This window comes from Oncorhynchus tshawytscha, linkage group LG30 (assembly GCF_018296145.1).
Source record: "Oncorhynchus tshawytscha isolate Ot180627B linkage group LG30, Otsh_v2.0, whole genome shotgun sequence".
NCBI lineage: Eukaryota > Metazoa > Chordata > Actinopteri > Salmoniformes > Salmonidae > Oncorhynchus > Oncorhynchus tshawytscha.
Genome location: NC_056458.1, coordinates 3111720 through 3131978, shown reverse-complemented (window position 1 = coordinate 3131978; position 20259 = coordinate 3111720). Strand labels below are relative to the sequence as shown.

The 20259-nt window shown below is 40.5% G+C and overlaps 1 protein-coding gene across 1 annotated transcript in view; it reads left to right on the top strand.

Annotated features, from left to right (window-relative positions):
- The window catches only part of LOC112228999 (beta,beta-carotene 9',10'-oxygenase-like), a 106071-nt gene that overhangs the window by 58544 nt on the left and 27268 nt on the right, over window positions 1-20259 (top strand). The window contains exons 7-10 of the mRNA XM_024394849.2: window positions 1670-1830; window positions 5002-5169; window positions 9371-9508; window positions 17189-17371. Coding sequence (XP_024250617.1) covers window positions 1670-1830; window positions 5002-5169; window positions 9371-9508; window positions 17189-17371 — 650 coding nt within the window. The remainder of the gene's footprint in view (window positions 1-1669; window positions 1831-5001; window positions 5170-9370; window positions 9509-17188; window positions 17372-20259) is intronic.

The following is a 20259-nucleotide window of genomic DNA, read 5'->3' as shown; positions in this document are numbered from 1 at the left end:
CCAAATAGTTGTTGCTTGGGAAAATATGATTTGATTATTTCAATCAAATCATATATTCCCTAGCAAACAACCTTTAGCCTAACCTGTAGACTACTGTAGACTAAAGAGAATGATTTGAGTTGTTACATTACATTTGCGTTGTCCTAGAGATATACTTTATAGTTAGTAATACTTGAAGTTTGTACAAATGTAACCACGTTTTCGAAGGAGAGTGATAACTGGTCCACCTACATAACATTCAGCCCCAAAAATGGCGCCAAAGCATAGACCTACATAATCCTGTTTAGTGACATAGTTTAATATATCTACAACATCGCTTCCCTCATACCAAGGTCTCTGCATACAATATAGCTGATTACACGCATGTACCATTCAATCTGATCACCCGCACAAACTATTTCACTTTGTTGTTTACATATGACTTTGTCCACCACCCTGTTCTCATTATCCTATGTCTCGACCAGTCTAAAACCTAACCAAGCCATAATACTCATCGCATTTGATGAAAAATATATTCCTTGCTTGGTGACAAGGCAGGCATCTGTAGGCTACATGTCCAGTGGTGATAATACGTTGACATGGTTACGAAATAAAGCCACTGCTGTAGACTAGTTTTTCCAGGGGAGAATAAATGAAATACAATTTTTTTAAATTAAAATGTTTTTAGGATCCCAACGTTTCCCAGCCTTAACCATGGTCGGCATATGTAATATATGCTCATACCCTGCTCACACTTTGTTTGTTCGCCACTATTGTATCAAATACACCAGATTTAGCGCCTCAGGCTTCCCGCCCTATCTCACATGCGCAGCCCCTCAGACAGGCTAATACTAGAGCCTCTTTCAGATGATAATACATGTAATATAGATGATAATAATTATAAACTAGGTGGTTCGAGCCCTAAATGCTGATTGACTGACAGCCATGGTATATCAGACCGTATACCACGGGTATGACTTAACATTTATTTGTACTGCTCTAATTACGTTGGTAACCAGTTTATAATAGTAATAAGACATCTTTGGGGTTTGTGGTATTTTGGCCAATTAACCACGGCTAAGGGCTGTGTCCAGGCACTCCGTGATGTGTTGTGCCTAAGAACAGCCCTTAGCCGTGGTATATTGGACATATACCACACCCCCTCGTGCCTTATTGCTTAATTATACAATTATCAATAATACTATACAGTAGATACTTGCTGCTACTACTATAGCAAGAAAGTTTTATTAACCCTCATATGAAGTAGACATTGTGGTGTCGATACAATGAGGAGTGTAGAGAATAGTGTCAAAATGCAACAATCTAAATCTAGAACAGCAGCATAGAATTATGGAAATGCGTGCAAAAATAACTCACGATGTAAGGGCCGTTATTAATATTTAGAACTTAAGCGTTAAAAGGCTAACTCTCCCTGTACCCATGTACACACAATCTCACAAATCACTACACAACCGTATCTCAGCAATGACAATCATTGTGAAAATGCCTTGTGTGTTTACAGGTATATGTACTTTATCTCGTCCTCTCTTTCTGAAGCAAAAAAATAAAATCTATGAAAGTCAATTCAGGAAGTGATTTGAATAGAAAAATGGATAAACCTTCAATTCAAATTGATCCCAACCCTGATAAAAACAATGTATTTGACATATATTTTCCCTTTTTCCTGTAGCAATGTCAGAGAACTATGTGGTGTTCATAGAGCAGTCTATCAAGATGGACCTACTGAAGATTGTCACAGCTAAACTGAGGGGAAAGGGAATCAGTGAGGGGATCTACTGGGACCCCAAACAAGATACTGTCTTTCACCTGGTAGACAAACACACGGGACAGGTGAGAGGTGGACAGGACAAGGATTTTAAAGGCCTTTATGATGCAAATAAATAACTAACGTGGTTCTATTACGAAGGTTCTATTATGAAGCCCAAAGCAACAAAAAAATATATACAAACGTAGAGTTTGAATTCTCTCATTTGAACATCTTAGTATCTCATTCGAAACGACTTAGTATCTCATTTGAACGAATTAGTTTTAAAAAAGCCTACAAATAATGTCACAATTCCTAAGTCGTTTCAACTACTTATCACATTTGAACTACTTAATTGTTCTTTTGTCTAATTAGGCCTCATTCGTTATGCAGCTTGTCAGACTGTGCAAAGTTGCTGCAGCCATTCATTCACTGATTCTATCCATTTGATATGATTATTTATTGTGTTTTTTGATAGCCTAAAGCAGGGCTGCTTTTGAATGCCAGAGCATGTAAGTGGGTGAGTGTGGAATGAGGAGCAGAGCATAAATCGAGCATTTAAAAAAAAAAATGTGTCTGCCTTCTCTCCCTCTCCACTTTTGCTCTAGTAAAGTTCATCTATAAGCTCTGGTCGTGCTCTGCCTAGCTATTTTCCTTTCCGTTCCTCACTATTATTTTTCTTACTGTGACCCCACCCACAGTAGCCTATATCTAGTGTATATTCTACTTTCTAAAAGTAGGATATGAAGTTTCAATTTTGAAGGACTTCAAATGTATTAACAGATATTTTAGGTTGGCAATTCATAGGCTACTTTTTTAAATTATTGGAATTAAAACAATAGAAATAAATGTAATTAAGCGAAAAATATCAGAAATAAATCTGTATTAGCCAGTATTAGCTTCTTTTCATAAATAAAAGCGAATAAATATTCTCAAACTGCAGAGGTCAAAAGAATTGCGCACCCCCGTGTGTGGATGCTATTTCTCCACATAAAATCATATTTCCTACAGCGTTTTTTACAATTTGATTGGAGAAAGAAAACCAAAAATGAAGGTACATTTTACAGTAGCCTATCTAAAACATGTTAATACATTTGATGTCCTTCATAATAGAAACTATCCTAATGTTAGAAATTAGAAAATTAACAAGATATACACTAGGCAATTGTGGGTGGGGTCACATTAATTAAAAGAACAATGATAAAGGAAAAAAAATGCTTGGCAGAGCATGTCCAGAGCTTGTGGCTGAGCAGCACCGGCGTGAAATTGGAGCAGGAGAGAAGGCTGACACCATTTTTAAATCTGCTGGAATTATGCTCTGCTCGTCTCTACACACTTGTCCACTTGCATGCTCTGGTGTTCAGAAGCAGCCCTGCTTTAGGTTATCAAAGAACTGTCAATGAATAATAATTTCAATGGATGGAATCAGTGAATGAATGGTTGCATCAACAATTACACAGTCTACCTGTGACAAGCTGCATAAGAAATAAGGCCTAATTAGACAAAGGAACGATTACAGTACTGTGAAAAGTATTTTCTCCCTTTCTAATTTTCTCTTCTTTTGCATATTTTTGGAACTGAATGTCATCAGTCCTTCAACCAAAACCTGATATTAGATGAAGGGAACCTGAGTGAATAAATAACACAACATCTTTAATTTATTTCATTTAAAAAAATTATGCAACACCCAATGCCCCTATATGAAAAATAATTCCCCCCTTACACTCAATCACACTTCCACCACCATGCTTGACCGTTGTTGTAAGGTTCTTACTGTGGAGTGTAGTGTTTGGTTTTTGCCAGGCATAATGGGACCCATGACATCCAAAAAGTTATACTTTTGTCTCATCTGTCCATAGAACATTATTCCAAGAGTCTGGATGATCATCCAGGTGCATCCTGGCAAACTTTGGTAAACTTTTTGGGTGAGATCGGTCCCATTATGTATGGCGAAAACCAAACAAGAATCTCATACCAACGGTCAAGCATGGTGCTGATAGTGTGATGGTTTGGGGATGCTTTGCTGCCTCAGGACCTGAACAACTTGCCTTAATAAAATGAATCATGAATTCAGCTCTGTATCAGATCATTCTACAGGAGAATGGCAGGCCATGCATCTGTGAGCTGAAGCTGAAGCACAGCTGGATGATGCAGCAATCAAGACACAATCAAGTCGACATGAAAATGGTTAAAAAGCAACAAATTTGAAATTTTGGAATGGCCCAGTCATTATGCAAGAGTGGGACAGAATTTCTCCACAGCGTTGTGAGAGACTGATCTCTTGTAGCCTTGTGGTTAGAGCATTGGACTAGCAACCAAAAGGCTGCTAGATCGAGTCCCTGAGCTGACAAGGTAAAAATCTGTCGTTCTGTCCCTGAACAAGGCAGTTAACACACTGTTCCCAGGCCGTCATTGTAAATAAGAAATTGTTCTTAACTGACTTGCCTGGTTAAATAAAATAAAATAACTACAACTACATTCCAACTAAAGGTGGCACAACCAGTTATTGAGTGTAAGGGGCAATTACTTATTCACACAGGGCAATTGGGTGTTGCATAAAAAAAAGCATCCATTATTTTTTGTTGTATTTGTAAACTCAGGTTCCCATTATCTAATATATGGTTTTGGTTGAAGATCTGATAACATCCAGTATCAAACACATGCAAAAATAGAGAAAATCAGAAAGAGAGCAAATACTTTTTCACAGCACTGTAAGTCGCTCAAACAAGATAATAAGTAATTCAAACAACTTAGTATCTAGTTTGATTGACTGGTTTGAAAGACTTGAACGACATTTGAACAACTTTGAATGACATTTGTATTTTTACTAAGTAGTTCAAATGAGATACTAAGTCATTTGAACGAGAAACTAAGTCGTTCAAACAAGATAATTCCAAGAGTCTGCATTTATTTTATTTTTTGGCCTTGGGCTTTGGTATTTTTCACATGAAAAGATAGTTGCTTCACTCTATGGGAAGTACAAAAGCGCTAATCTTTGATACTGTATCATAACTTGTCTAATCTATTATAAAAGTAGCACATATAGCAGTCATGTTCACTAGTGAGTAATAGTAACTAAGCTACTTACTAAATTGCTAAATGACCAGTAAATTATCTATTTATTTTATCAAGCTTTGTCCCATGTTCTATTATCTCCTCTAGACCAACTCAGTGAAGTAATTTGTCTTGCTTTCTCTCCTCTGTCTCCACCAGACCAGCTCAGTAATGTTTGTCTCTCTCTCCTCTGTCTCATCTAGACCAGCTCAGTAAAGTTCCACACCAAGGCTCTGTCAGTGTTCCACCAGATCAACGCTTATGAGGAGGACGGCTTCCTGATGCTGGACATGTGTTGCTCTGATAATGGAGAGGCAATCAACACCTACGTCATCCAGAACCTACGCAAGTCAGGGGAGGCTCTCGATCAGGTCAGCATGGAAATACAGTGCCTTAAGAAAGTATTCACATCCCTTGACTTTTTCCACATTTTACAGCCTGAATTTAAAATTGAGATGCTTTGTTACAATACCCCATAATGTCAAAGTGGATTTCATTTTATAAATATATATATATATTTTTTTTTACAAATTAATAAAAAATGTAAAGGTGAAATGTCTTCAGTCAACAAGTATTCAACCCCTTTGTTATGGCAAGCATAAAAAGTTGGAGTAAAGTCACAAAATAAGATGAATGGACTGTGCAAGAAGGGCACCTATTGTGTAAGAGGTGCGTATCTGGTGGCAGGGAAGTCAGATGCAGGACGGCAGAACTGGGTAATAACCGGAGCAGTTTAATATACAAAACCAATGGCATCCAGAATAACAAAATATGGGTACAAAACCCGTCGCACACCAGTCACAACGTGCACAAGCACTTACAACAAACAATTTCACACACAGACATGGGGGGGGAACAGAGGGTTAAATACACAACAAGTAATGAGGGAAATGTGAACCAGGTGTGTGGGAAAACAAGACAAAACAAATGGAAAATGAAAGGTGGATCGGAGATGGCTAGAAGACCAGTGACGTCGACCACCGAACGCCGCCCGAACAAGGAGAGGAACCGACTTCGGCGGAAGTCGTGACATATTGGAAGGGCACCTTTTGGTAGATGGGTAAACATGTAAAACATGTAACGTAAAAAAAGCATACATTGAATATCCCTTTGAATGTGGTGAAGTTATTAATTGCACTTTAGATGGAGTATCAAGTATAAATACACCCATCAATACAAATATACAGGCGTCCTTCCTAACTCAGTTTCTGGAGAGATAGGAAACAGCTCAGGGATACCACAAGGTCAATGGTGACTTTAAAACAGAGTGTAATGGATGTGATGGGAGAAAACTGAGGATAGATCAACAACATTGTAGTTACTCCACAATACTAACCTAATTGACAGAGTGAAAGTAAGGAATCCTGTAAAGCAGGTATTCCCAAACTGGGGTACTGGGGTACCCTCAATGCCGTCAGTGGTACGCCAAATAAAAATGTGATTCACATTTTACACATTTTCCAACAGTACATTTATATTTTCCAACAGGGAAAGATTTGGGTAAGTTTTTTCTCTCGCCTGAGTAGCCTCATTTCACTGGGAAAAATAATATTAAACCATCTAGTGTAGCTGACCATATAAGACGTTCCCTGGGTGCCCAGCGAAATAACAACACAATGTCAAATTGTCACAATTGTCTAATTGAGCGGACCAAGGCGCAGCGTACATAGAGTTCCACGTCTTTATTTAAATGAAACTCACCAAAAAAACTATGAATAGCAAACAAAACGTGACGTCTGGAGTGCTCACAGGCACTACACAAAAACAAGATCCCACAAACAACAGGTGGGAAAAAAGGCTGCCTAAATATAATCCCCAATCAGAGACTTCGAAAGACTCTGATTGGGAACCATACCAGGCCAACATAGAAATACAAAAAACTAGAGTACCCACCCTAGTCACACCCTGACCTAACCAAAATAGAGAATAAAAAGGCTCTCTAAGGTCAGGGCGTGACACAAATACAGTTAGCCTAGTCAAATAATTAACATCCAATCACATGAACCATTACGCTCTCGCAGAAAATCTTCACTCTTGCGCAGACATTTAGAAACCAAACATGACCATTTGAAAAATAAGCCACGGGAGTTTTTTGAGTGAGAATAAAGAAAACTTTTGAGTAGTAAGACACGTGTAAAAGCAACAGATACCATTAATAAGTGTCTTATATGGTGAGCTACCGAGTGGCTAGGACAGGCAAGCCCCATACTGTTGTGGAGGACTTAATTCTTCCTGCTGCTGCGAATATGGCTGGGACAATGCTGGGGGAGAACGCCCCAAAAAAACTATACAGACAATGCCTTCATGAAACAACACTGTTTCACGACGCATTAGTGACATGGCAGGAGATGTTTTGAATCAATTACTGCTTCGCATACAAGCCAGTGAATTATATGCTTTACAGCTGGATGAGTCAACTGCTCCTGGTATATTACGTTTATGGGGGGTCAATTAAGGAAGACATCCTCTTCTGCAAACCACTGGAAACCAGCACAACATGAGAGGATATTTTTAAAGTACTGGACAGCTTTGTGACATCAAATGGACGTTGGTGGTCAGGATATGTTGGTATCTGTACTGATGGTGCAAAAGCCATGACAGGGAGACATAGTGGAGGGGTAAGGCACGTGCAAGCAGTTGCTCCCGAAGCCACTTGGGTACACTACAGCATCTTCCGAGAGGCTCTTGCTGCCAAGGGAATGCCTGACAGCTTGAAAGACATTTTGGACACTACAGTGAAAATGGTTACCTTTGGTAAAGCAAGGCCCCTGAACTTGTGTATTTTCTGCCTTATGCAATGATACTGGCAGTGACCATGTAACGCTTTTACAACATACAGAAGTGCGCTGGTTATCAAGTGGCAAAGTATTGACACATTTTTTTAAATTGAGAGACAAGCTTAAAGTTTTCTGACCATAATTTGTCTGACCGCTTGGATGATGACGAGTTTCTCACACGACTGGCCTGTCTGGGTGATGTTTTTTCTCACCTGAATGATCTGAATCTAGGATTACAGGGACTCTCCACAACTATATTCAATGTGCAGGACAAAATTGAGGCTATGATTAAGATGTTGGAGCTCTTCCCTGTATGCATTAACAAGGACAACACAAAGGTCTTTCCATCATTGTATGATTTTTGTGTGCAAATGAACTCAATCTTACGGACAATGTCAAATGTGATATAGCGAAGCACCTGAATGAGCTGGGTGCATAATTGCGCCGGTACTTTCCCGAAACGGATGACACAAACAACTTGTTATCCCTTTCATGCCCTGCCTCCAGTCCACTTACCGATATCTGAACAAGAGAGCCTCATCGAAATTCCAACAAGCGGTTCTGTGAAAATTGAATTTAATCAGAAGCCACTGCCAGATTTCTGGATAGGTCTGCGCTCAGAGCTGTTAAGACACTGATGCCCTTTGCAACCACGTACCTATGTGAGACCCTGATTCTTGGCCCTCACTAGCATGAAAACTAAATACAGGCACAGACTGTGTGTGGAAAATTATTTAAGACTGAGACTCTCTCCAAAACAACCCATCCTTTTTTGCTAGAGGTGCTAAAGTAATACTGCAAAACGATAAACTTTTTGTCATGAATACAAGGTGTTATGTTAGGGGGAATCCAATAAAACACATTACTGAGTACCACTCTTGTCAAAGCTTTCTTCCTCCTCTTCTGAAGAGGAGTAGTAGGAAGGATCGGAGGACCAAAATGCATCGTGGTATGTATCCATAATGTAATTTAATTAGAATGAATACAAAAAGAACAAGAGAAACAAAATGAAAACCGAAACAGTCCCGAATGGTGCAAACACTGAAACGGAAAATAATCACCCACGAAACACAGGTGGGAAAAGGCTACCTAAGTATGATTATCAGAGACAACTAACGACACTTGCCTCTGATTGAGAACCATACCAGGCTAAACACAAAAACACCACATAGAAAAAGGAACATAGACAACCCACCCAACTCACGCCCTGACCATACTAAAACAAAGACATAACAAAAGAACTAAGGTCCGAACGTGACAACTCTCCATATTTTCAAGCATAGTGGTGGCTGCATCATGTTATGGATATGCTTGTAATCAGTGGTGGTTCCAGCTTATATGGCTCCCTGGGCAAAACCCCCTTCAGTGCCCCCACCCAAATTGTGTACTGATCCTTGCGACTTGGGGCAGTGTATTATCATGCTGAAACATGAGGTGATGGGGGCGGATGAATGGCACGGCAATGAGCCTCGGTATCTCTGTGCAATCACATTTCCATCGATAAATTGCAAATGTGTTTGTTATCCGTAGCTTATGCCTGCCCATACCACAACACCACAGCCCCCATGGGGCACCGTGTTCACAACGGTTCTCCTATGGGGACAGCCGAAGAACCCTTTTAGGTTCTAGATAGCACCTTTTTTTCGAAGTGGGTACACACACCAACGCATGCATGCACGAACACATGCAAACACACACAACACACAGAAACTCAAAACACACCCATTGTTACCGCACATTTATACTGTGACCTTGTGATGTTTTGATGTTCACGTTCGCTGTATTTGTTCCTCAGGCCTACAACAACATGTACAGAGCGTTCCCCCGGCGCTTTGTTCTGCCCCTCAATGTGACCAACGACACACCGACAGGTGTGAACCTCAACACACGTCCCGCCAGCTCTGCCACTTCTTTCAAAACAGCCATAGATAAGGTATGCTGAAAATGTTGATGTTAGTGCTAGTTTGGTATTTTAGAAATGTGCATGTTTCTGTTATCTGTATGTGTTGTTGTTAGTGCTAGTTTGGTATTTTAGAAATGTGCATGTTTCTGGTATCTATGTGTTGTTGTTAGTGCTAGTTTGGTATTTTAGAAATGTGCATGTTTCTGTACTCTGATTGTGTCCTTGTTTTTCTGTGTTCTTTGTGTTTGAAAGATATGGCCACGGGGGGATGAGTTGTCATCACCTTTTGTTCATGTGTGAGAACGATCAGGGTGGGGCGGAGTTACTGTACTTAACTGCCAATGTATTTTTCTTATTTTTGTATATGTTTTCGACCTTCTCAAGTGTGACAACAAAATAAGTGTTTGTGGAGAGTTCCAGTGTACTTGTTATTGTACTGTGGTGATTGTAGGTCAACCTATCTACATGCTCTGGAACCTTTCCCCAGCCAAGTCTGGTTGTTGATGACAGTTTTTTGCAACATGATAGTGGTTCTCAACATTACAGTTATAAGTTTGGACTTATTCCAAGTACTATAGCTCCATAACATATATGACCTACAGACAAACAAACAAACAAATATATATATATATATATAAACAAATATATATGCACTTACACAAATGACTGATGATTGGCTGAGAGAAATTGATGACAAAATGGTTGTGGGGGCTGTCTTGTTAGACTTCAGTGCAGGTTTGACATTATCGATCATAGTCTGCTGCTGGAAAAAACGTAAGTGTTATGGCTTTACTTGTCGCACAGAACACAGAGGCTGTTCTTTAATGGAAGCCTTTCATTCATATTCCAGATTGAATGGTTATGGGTCTGAATAAATAAAATGATATAGCCTACCGCCATCGCGCGTTCACTCTTTCAAATTACCTATGAGTTCTATTGGGCTGCTGTTTTTAACATTCAGCAAAAAAAGAGCTTGCATCCCTCTTCGCATAGTCTTTTGGTATAAGAAAGGAGAGTTTTCTAAGTAGAAGCCTGAGGAGCACAGGTGTTATTATAATTTATTATAATTTACCTGTTTCTCTGAGTTATTTATCCCGGGAAAGGGGAGTGGTTTTGGGCAGTAAATCCCAGTAACCAGGTTCCTGCCATTCAACCCTAGTATGGAGACAGTTATGATATACAGGTAACTGCCAAAATAAAGGATACACCAATATAACGTTTCTTAATGGGGTGTTGGGCCACCACGAGCCACCAGAACATCTTCAATGCACCTTGGTATAGATGTGTCTGGAACTCTATTGAAGGGATGCAACACCATTCTTTCAAGATGAATTACCACATTTGGTGCTTTGCTGATGGTGGTGGAAATCGCTGTCTCAGGCGCCACTCCAGAATCTTCCATAAAGTGTTCAATTGGGTTGAGATCAGATCCCTATACTATGAATCAGGTTTGAGGAGTTAGCACGGTAACTTATGCCAACTCTTGAGTAACACTCGGGATAACCGGTACCACAAAAGTTGCTCACCTTTCAGCCAGGTACATTTCTATGGCAACGAAACCTTCGGAACTAACCTGCTTCAAGTAGGATAACTCAAGACTAACTCCATGTATCCTGAATGAAGTGATTGAGTTGAGGAGCAATTATATCAGATACCCTTCCTCTTGCAAAGATTGTGTCATCATACCCTTAATTTGAGGACGACGACTGATTATTAAAATATTTAAATCACATGTTTTTTGGTGTGTAAAAATAATATTAATGTTAAAATTACTATCACTTTACACATTTAGTAATGATGGCATTTGCATTCCATGCAGTACAATTTTTAAATGATTGTATTGAGAAATCTGTGAAAGGCAAACTGACAACTGCAACCAACCATAGCCATACACTGAGTATGTTTACATGCACACTAATAATTTTCTAATAAACTAATTATGGCAGTAGGCTGAGTATGGCAATAGTCATGTAAATACTTCATCTTAATCGGATTAAAATCAAAATTGAATCAAATCTAATTTTATTTGTCACATACACATGGTTAGCAGATGTTAATGCAAGTGTAGCGAAATGCTTGTGCTTGTATTTCCGACAATGCAGTAATAGCCAACGAGTAATCTAAACTAACAATTTCACAACAACTACCTCATACACACAAGTGTAAAGGGATGAAGAATATGTACATAAAGATATATGAATGAGTGATGGTACAGAACGGCATAGGCAAGATGCTGTATATGGTATCAAGTAGAGGTCGACCAATTAATCGGAATGGCCGATTAATTAGGGCCGATTTCAAGTTTCAATGACGGCCTAGGAATGCTGGGTTAACTGCCTTGTTCAGGGGCAGAACGACAGATTTTCACCTTGTCAGCTCAGGGGATCCAATCTTGCAACAGTACAATTAACTAGTCCAACGCTCTAACCATTGCACTCCACGAGCAGCCTGCCTGTTACGCGAATGCAGCAGAAGCCAAGGTCAATTGCTAGCTAGCATTAAACTTATCTTATAAAAACCAATCAATCATAATCACTAGTTACAACTACCGTAATATCCGGACTATAAGCAGCTACTTTTTTCCCAGGCGTTGAACCTCGCGGTTTATACAATGACGCGGCTAATTTATGGATTTTTCCCGCTTTCACAAGATTCATGCCGCCAAAAAAACTGAGCACCGTCACATAATGTGACGTAAATCGAGCGCGCTCAAACTTCCCGTCATTCTGATTACGGTAGTCATTTTGTCTTGTCACCCTCATCATGGCAAAGACACAGAGAAATGCATATGATGCAGCTTTCAAGTTGAAGGTGATCGATCTGGCTGTTGGAAAAGGAAATAGAGCTGCTGACAGCATGGAGCATTGTCAAAAAATCCACTATCATTAACGGGTTTCGAAAGGCTGGACTGCTGCGTGTTGAAGAGGGCAGCGATCCAACATCGGATGAAGCAATTCTGAGGCTATTCAACTCAGACACCGAAGGAGATGACTTCAGTGGTTTCAGTGCACAGGAGGAGGAAGATAGTGACCAATGACTTTCTTGGTAGGCTACTGTTTCATTTTTGTTACAATCCGTGTTTCGTTAAAGCCTATTTATTTTTGTTACAAGCCGTGTTTCGATTAATAAAGGCAGTGTAAAGTTAATTTGTTTCAATGTACCGGTAGGCACCTGCGGCTTATAGACATGTGCGGCTTATTTATGTACAAAATACATATTTTTTAATAATTCAGTGGGTGAGGTTTATATTCAGGTGCGCTTAATAGTCCAGCAATTACGGTACTAATCCAGTTTAGCAGGCAATATTAACCAGGTGAAATTGTGTCATTTCGCTTGCGTTCATTGCACGCAGAGTCAGGGTATATGCAACAGTTTGGGCTGCCTGGCTCATTGCGAACTAATTTGCCAGATTTTTACGTAATCATGACATAACATTGAAGGTTGTGCAATGTAACAAGAATAGTTAGACAGGGATGCCATCCGTTAGATAAAATACAGAACGGTTCCGTATTTCACTGAAATAATGATCGTTTCCGGATTTGACCATATTAATGACCAAAGGCTCGTATTTCTGTGTGTTATTATGTTATAATTAAGTCTGATTTGATAGAGCAGTCTGACTGAGCAGCAGCAGGCCCATAATCATTCATTCAAACAGCACTTCCGTGCGTTTTGCCAGCAGCTCTTCGCAAGCACAGAGCTGTTTATGACTTCAAGCCTATCAGCCTAATGGCTGGTGTAAACCAATGTGAAATGGCTAGCTAGTTAGCTGGGTGTGCGCTAATACCGTTTCAAATGTCACTTGCTTTTAGATTTGGAGTAGTTATTCCCCTTGCGCTGCATGGGCCGCGGCTTTTGTGGAGCGATGGGTAACGATGCTTCGAGTGTGGCTGTTGTTGATGTGTTCCTGGTTCGAGCCCAGGTAGGGGCAAGGATGGGGACGGAAGCTATACTGTTACACTGGCAATACTATAGTGCCTATAAGAACATCCAATAGTCAAAGGTATATGAAATACAAATGGTATAGAGAGAAATAGTCCTATAAATACTATATTAACTACAACCTAAAACCTCTTACCTTGGAATATTGAAGTCTTATGTTAAAAGGAACCACCAACTTTCATATGTTCTCATGTTCTGAGCAAGGAACTTAAACTTTAGCTTTTTTACATGGCACATACATGGCACATATTTTACATATTGCGTATTGCATATTGGCACATATTACTTTCTTCTCCAACACTTTGTTTTTGCATTATTTACACCAAATTGAACATGTTTCATTATTTATTTGAGGCTAAATTGATTTTATTGATGTATTATATTAAGTTAAAATAAGTGTTAATTCAGTATTGTTGTAAATGTCATTATTACAAATAAATAAATAAAAATCGGACGATTAATCGGTATCGGGTTTTTTGGTCCTCCAATAATCGGTATCGGTACCGGTGTTGAAAAATCATAATCGGTCGACCTCCAGTATCGAGTACAGTATATACATATGAGATGAGTAATGTAGGGTATGTAAACATATAAGTGGCATTGTTTAAAGTGGCTAGTGATACATGTATTACATAAAGATGGCAAGATGCAGTAGATGGTATAGAGTACAGTACATACATATGAGATGAGTAATGTAGGGTATGTAAACATTATATTAAGTGGCATTGTTTAGAGTGGCTAGTGATACATTTTTTACATCAATTTTTCAATATTAAAGTGGCTGGAGTTGAGTCAGTATGTTGGAAGCAGCCACTCAATGTTAGTGGTGGCTGTTTAACAGTCTGATGGCCTTGAGATAGAAGCTGTTTTTCAGTCTCTCAGTCCCTGCTTTGGTGCACCTGTACTGACCTCGCCTTCTGGATGATAGCGGTGTGAACAGGCAGGGGCTCGGGTGGTTGTTGTCCTTGATGATCTTTATGGCTTTCGGGTGGTGTAGGTGTCCTGGAGGGCAGGTAGTTTGCCCCCAGTGATGCGTTGTGCAGACCTCACTACCCTCTGGAGAGCCTTACGTTTGTGGGCGGAGCAGTTGCCGTACCAGGCGGTGATACAGCCCGACAGGATGCTCTCGATTGTGCATCTGTAAAAGTTTGTGAGTGTTTTTGGTGACAAGCCACATTTCTTCAGCCTCCTGAGGTTGAAGAGGCGCTGCTGCACCTTCTTCACAGCGCTGTCTGTGTGGGTGGACCAATTCAGTTTGTCCGTGATGTGTACGTCGAGGAACTTCAAATTTACTACCCTCTCCGCTACTGTCCTGTTGATGTGGATAGGGGGGTGCTCCGCGACAGGGCTGGTCCGCGACAGGGCTGGTTTTCTTTTTGTAATCTGTGATTGACTGTAGAACATGCCACATACCTCCTGTCTGAGCCGTTGAATTGCGACTCTACTTTGTCTCTATACTGACGCTTAGCTTGTTTGATTGCCTTAGGGAGGGAATAGCACACGTCGATTTAAACACCTAATTTTCTTTCAAATTATTAGTACATGTAAACAGCTTAATTGGCATTCCAGTGCTGTATTTGATCTGCATATTTGCCAGCACCAGTAGCGCAAGCGTCCTTCTTATGTGCGGGTTTATGCATATTAGAAGTAATTTTCACATACAAACTTTATATGTCCGAACTCAGAATAAAATATGCTTTGCAAAGATAGCATAGTCGCTGTGACAGAAAGTTTATTTTGATTTGTGATTTTCTGTATTTATTTAAGTCCCATCAGGTTGCCTGTTTTCAGAAGTGAGCATGTAAACAGGGCTATTATGGAAATCGTTCTTCTTGCAAAGCATGCAAACATTTTAAACAAACTATTATATTAATCTATCCAAAATAATCATATTATTGTGTGCATGTAACTGTACTCACTGAGTGCTCAAACATTAGGAACACCTGCTCTTTTCATGACAGACTGGCCAGGTGAATGCTATGATCCCTGATGTCACCTGTTAAATCCACTTCAATCAGTGTGGATGAAGGGGAGGAGACAAATTAAAGAAGGGGTTTTAAAGCCTTGAGACATGGATTGTGCATGTGTGCCATTCAGACAGTGACCTGCGCCCTAGGACCGTGCCCCAGGACTACCTGACATGATGACTCCTTGCTGTCCCCAGTCCACCTGACTGTGCTGCTGCTCCAGTTTCAACTGTTCTGCCTTATTATTATTCGACCATGCTGGTCATTTATGAACATTTGAACATCTTGGCCATGTTCTGTTATAATCTCCACCCGGCACAGCCAGAAGAGGACTGGCCACCCCACATAGCCTGGTTCCTCTCTAGGTTTCTTCCTAGGTTTTGGCCTTTCTAGGGAGTTTTTCCTAGCCACCGTGCTTCTACACCTGCATTGCTTGCTGTTTGGGTTCTTAGGCTGGGTTTCTGTACAGCACTTTGAGATATCAGCTGATGTACGAAGGGCTATATAAATAAATTTGATTTGATTTGAGTGGGCAAGACAACATATTGTGCTTTTGAATAGGGTAGGGTAGCAGGTGCCAAGCGTACTGGTTTATATGTGTCAAGAACTGCAATGCTGCTGGGTTTTTCAAGCTCAACAGTTTCCCATTTGTATCAACATTGGTCCACCACCCAAAGGACATCCAGCCAACTTGCCACAAATTTGGGAAGTTTTCTACGCCCCAAAGAATTGAGGTGGTTGTGGTCAAAAGGGGGTCCAACTCAATATTAGGAAGGTGTTCCTAATGTTTGTAAATGCAGTTTATAATCCATATATGGCAGTTCCCTTTCAAGTCAAGACTTGCAGCCATTGCTAGTGTACAGTCAAATTGCCAGGGTTAGAGTTTCCAAAACCATTCTATGGATTATATGTCTATGGCCACAACACAACAAGCTGTTCCACAGATAGAAGGAGCAATAGGGAAAAAATGGTGGTTGTGCATTGCACATCAAAGACTGCATTAATGATAAGCAATAAAATAAAGACAAAACATCTAAAAGCTTACCACACCATAGCTTGCTGAATTTGCAAAAATACGTCACTGACTCACCCATGGATTAATTGTCTCAATGAAGAGTCCTGCGTTCGACTAGCCATGTGTGACATGCATGCACAGTTACAAGCCTGCTAGAGTTAGTTGCAGGCGGGCGAGCAATATCCACTGTCGTAATGCGGATGAAGCCTGACCTGGAATGTGAAGCTAACTGAAGTGGTATCGCTTTACAAAAGCCTCAGTAGATCTAGCTTGCTCGTAGTACACAACTCTGGCGACTGAGACACACACGGTTTAAACCCCCTGTTCTCCTTTAAGACCCCTTGATCACCCCTTGATTGTGCATTTACATGCACTCAAAAAATACTATATTAAACTGATTATGGCAGCAGGCAGATAATACAATAGTAATGTAAACACCTTACTATGCTTATCTTAATCAGCGTAAGGTCAAAGTCAAAGTAAGCGTACACCGATTTTGCAAACATCTGGTTTTCTAAGCAATCTTTCAAATTATTTGGACATGTAAACACCTTAATGGGCGTTCCAGTGATGTATTTTGATCTGATCATTTACTCAAGTGTTTCCTTTATTACCATTACAGTACATGTACACTTCTGTGGGAACCGTAAATAGCCCCTCAATCACTGATGAAGATGCTTGTGTTGAAAAGTGTCAGCATTCTTTAAATCATTGAAGGGGATTAAGTTTCCAGCTTTTACCTTTATTCAGCTCTTGTTCAGCTTTGTCTCTTTGCGTACTGGTCAGGTGGTGTGCCAGTTTGAGGATCTCCATGGAGAGGACCTTTATGAGTACGGAGGCCTGGAGTTCCCCCAGATCAACTACAGCAAGTTCAACACGCGGCCCTATCGCTACTTCTACGGCTGTGGCTTTAGGCACCTGGTGGGAGACTCACTCCTCAAGATTGACCTGGAGGGAAAGAAAGTCAAGGTGAGTTTTGTAACAAATGTAATGCTACTCTGTCACAGCGAGAGTTTCTTTTGGACAAATTCAGGTATGTTTATCCCCAATTTTGTTCTGTTCACTTCTGTTTAAGAAAGTTTTTCAACAGCATTGGCGGAATGAATACACCTCTGATCACCGGTAAATGCAGTTCAGTTTCATAGCAGCCACTTTGTATACATTATGCGCCCTTCTCCTTTCACCTCTTCCCTTCACCTTTGGAGTTCAATGCACAAACTCATCAGCAGTAAATACCAGGCAAAAAAACTTTCCAAGCCAAACTCCTACACACAGCCTACATCGTTGTTACCATAATAACTAAAGTAACGTCATAGTCAGCATAGCTAATAGAACTAACGCGTTAGTAAACCCACTACAACCATGCTGTAACGTTAGTTAGGGGAGGAGACAAATTAAATAAGGGTTTTTAAGCCTTGAGACATGGATTGTGTTTGTGTGCCATTCAGAGAGTGAATGGGCAAGACAAAAGATTGTGCTTTTGAACAGGGTATGGTAGCAGGTGCCAAGCGTACTGGTTTGTGTCTGTCGAGAACTGTAATGCTGCTGGGTTTTGTCAGAGTAGTACAGTAAGTAAGCTGCCGGGCCACGGTGACAATAAATTAGTCAAACGAAAAGCTTACCTTGACTTGGAATAGTTTGTGTTGGATAATCATAGCCAGCTAGCAAACATAGCATCCCTCTGTTTGAGCAGGGTGTTTCAGTAAGCAAAACTAGCTAGCTGCATTTGCTAGCTAAGTGACTCTGAAAACAAATACTGTATTTCTTTACTTCTTCATTTGGAAGAAATTAATTTCTTAAACAGTTTCTTTCTCTCAGTTTGAGTCAACTACTGACCACATTTGATGCACTGCAGTGCTAGCTAGCTGTAGCTTATGCTTTTGGTACTAGATTAATTCTCTGATCCTTTGATTGGGTGGACAACATGTCAGTTCATGCTGCAAGAGCTCTGATAGGTTGGAGGACGTCTTACGGAAGTTGTCATAATTACTGTAAGTCTATGGAAGGGGGTGAGAACCATGAGCCTCCCAGGTTTTTGTATTGAATGTACCCAGAGGAGGAAAGAAGCTGTCTGTCCTCCGGCTACACCATGGTGCTATCCTACAGTGCTGTTGTGGCTACTGTAGTCCTTCATCGCAAAATAGTGTGATTATATTTAGTATAGTTTTATCTAAAAAAGGCAGACTTTTTTAATGTTTTACCATTTTAATTTTTTATGAAATACACTGAGGATTGTCCTCCCGTTTCTCCTCTAAGGAGCCTCCACTGCATTGAAGCTGGGTCGGAATATCTTCCTGCCCATCTTGTAGACTGGTGTTGGGAGGACCACTGGCAGAAGTCTTAAAGCGATGTCACCTTGTGTATCTGGAGAGAAGAATGTTAAGTGAATGACTTGATTGTTTCAGTCAAAACATTAATTGGCATCTGAGGCTCCAGCACGGTAATTTCAAACTATACCTGCACTTTAAAGAGAAGATCTTGGGCTTGCTTCTCTCAGTTTTGTCCTTGAAGGCCATGATCCAGTTATCAGTGAGTTTCCCCAAGCAGTCCGGGTTTGAAATGTAAAAGTCCTGAGCAATCTGTAGTAAAGCAGACAAACAATTAAATATTTAACAATAAAAAACATAATTTGACAAAAACAATAGACTTAGCATTTACCAACATTGATGACATCACACTTGCTCAGATCCACATGTTCCCACCATATCCACACACAATCCTTTTCTAATGTTTTTGAGACTCTGCCCCATATGACTTCAAATTGTGTTATGTTGTACCAGACAAACAAGTACTTTTACTTTGCAGTTAGTCAATGGTTTTGCTAACACCTAACTCGTAAAGTCCTCCTGACTTACAGTGCCTTCGGAAAGTATTAAGATCCCTTGACCTTTTCCACATTTTGTTATGTTACAGCCTTATTCTAAAATTGATTAAATAGTTTTTTTTCCCTCAATCTACACACAATACCCCATAATGACATAGCAAAAACAGATTTTTAGAAATGTTTGCAAAAGTATAAAAAACTGATCATTTACATAACTCTTCAGACCCTTTACTCAGTACTTTGTTGAAGCACCTTTGGCAGAGATTACAGCATTGAGTCTTCTTGGGTATGACACTACAAGCTTGGCACACTTGTATTTGGGGAGTTTCTCCCATTCTTTTCAGCAGATCCTCTCAAGCTCTGTCAGGTTGGATGGGGAGCACAGCTATCTTTAGGTCTCCAGAGATGTTCGATCGTGTTCAAGTCCAGCCTCTGGCTGGGCCACTCAAGGACTTTCAGAGACTTGTCTCGAAGCCACTCCTGCATTGTATTGGCTGTGTGATTAGGGTTGTTGACCTGTTGGAAGGTAAACCTTAGCCCCAGTCCGAGGTCCTGAGTGCTCTGGAACAGGTTTTCATAAGGGATCTCTCTGTACTTTGCTCTGTTCATCTTTCCCTCAATTCTTACTAGTTTCCCAGTCCCTGCCGTTGAAAAACATCCCCACAAAATGATTCTGCCACCACCATGCTTCACGGTAGGGATGGTGCCAGGTTTGCTCCAGACGTGACGCTTGGCATTCAGGCCAATGAGTTCAATCTTGGTTTCATCAGATCAGAGAATCTTGTTTTTCCATGGTCTGCGAGTCCGTTAGGTGCCTTTGGGCAAACTCCAAGCAGGCTGTCATGTGCCTTTTACTGAGACGTGGCTTCAGTCTGGCAACTAACATAAAGGCCTGATTGGTGGAGTGCTGCTGAGATGGTTGTCCTTCTTGAAGGCTCTCCCATCCCCACAGATGAACTCGGGAGCTCTTTCAGAGTGACCATCGGGTTCTTGGTCACCTCCTTGACCAAGGCCCTTCTCCCCCAATCGCTCA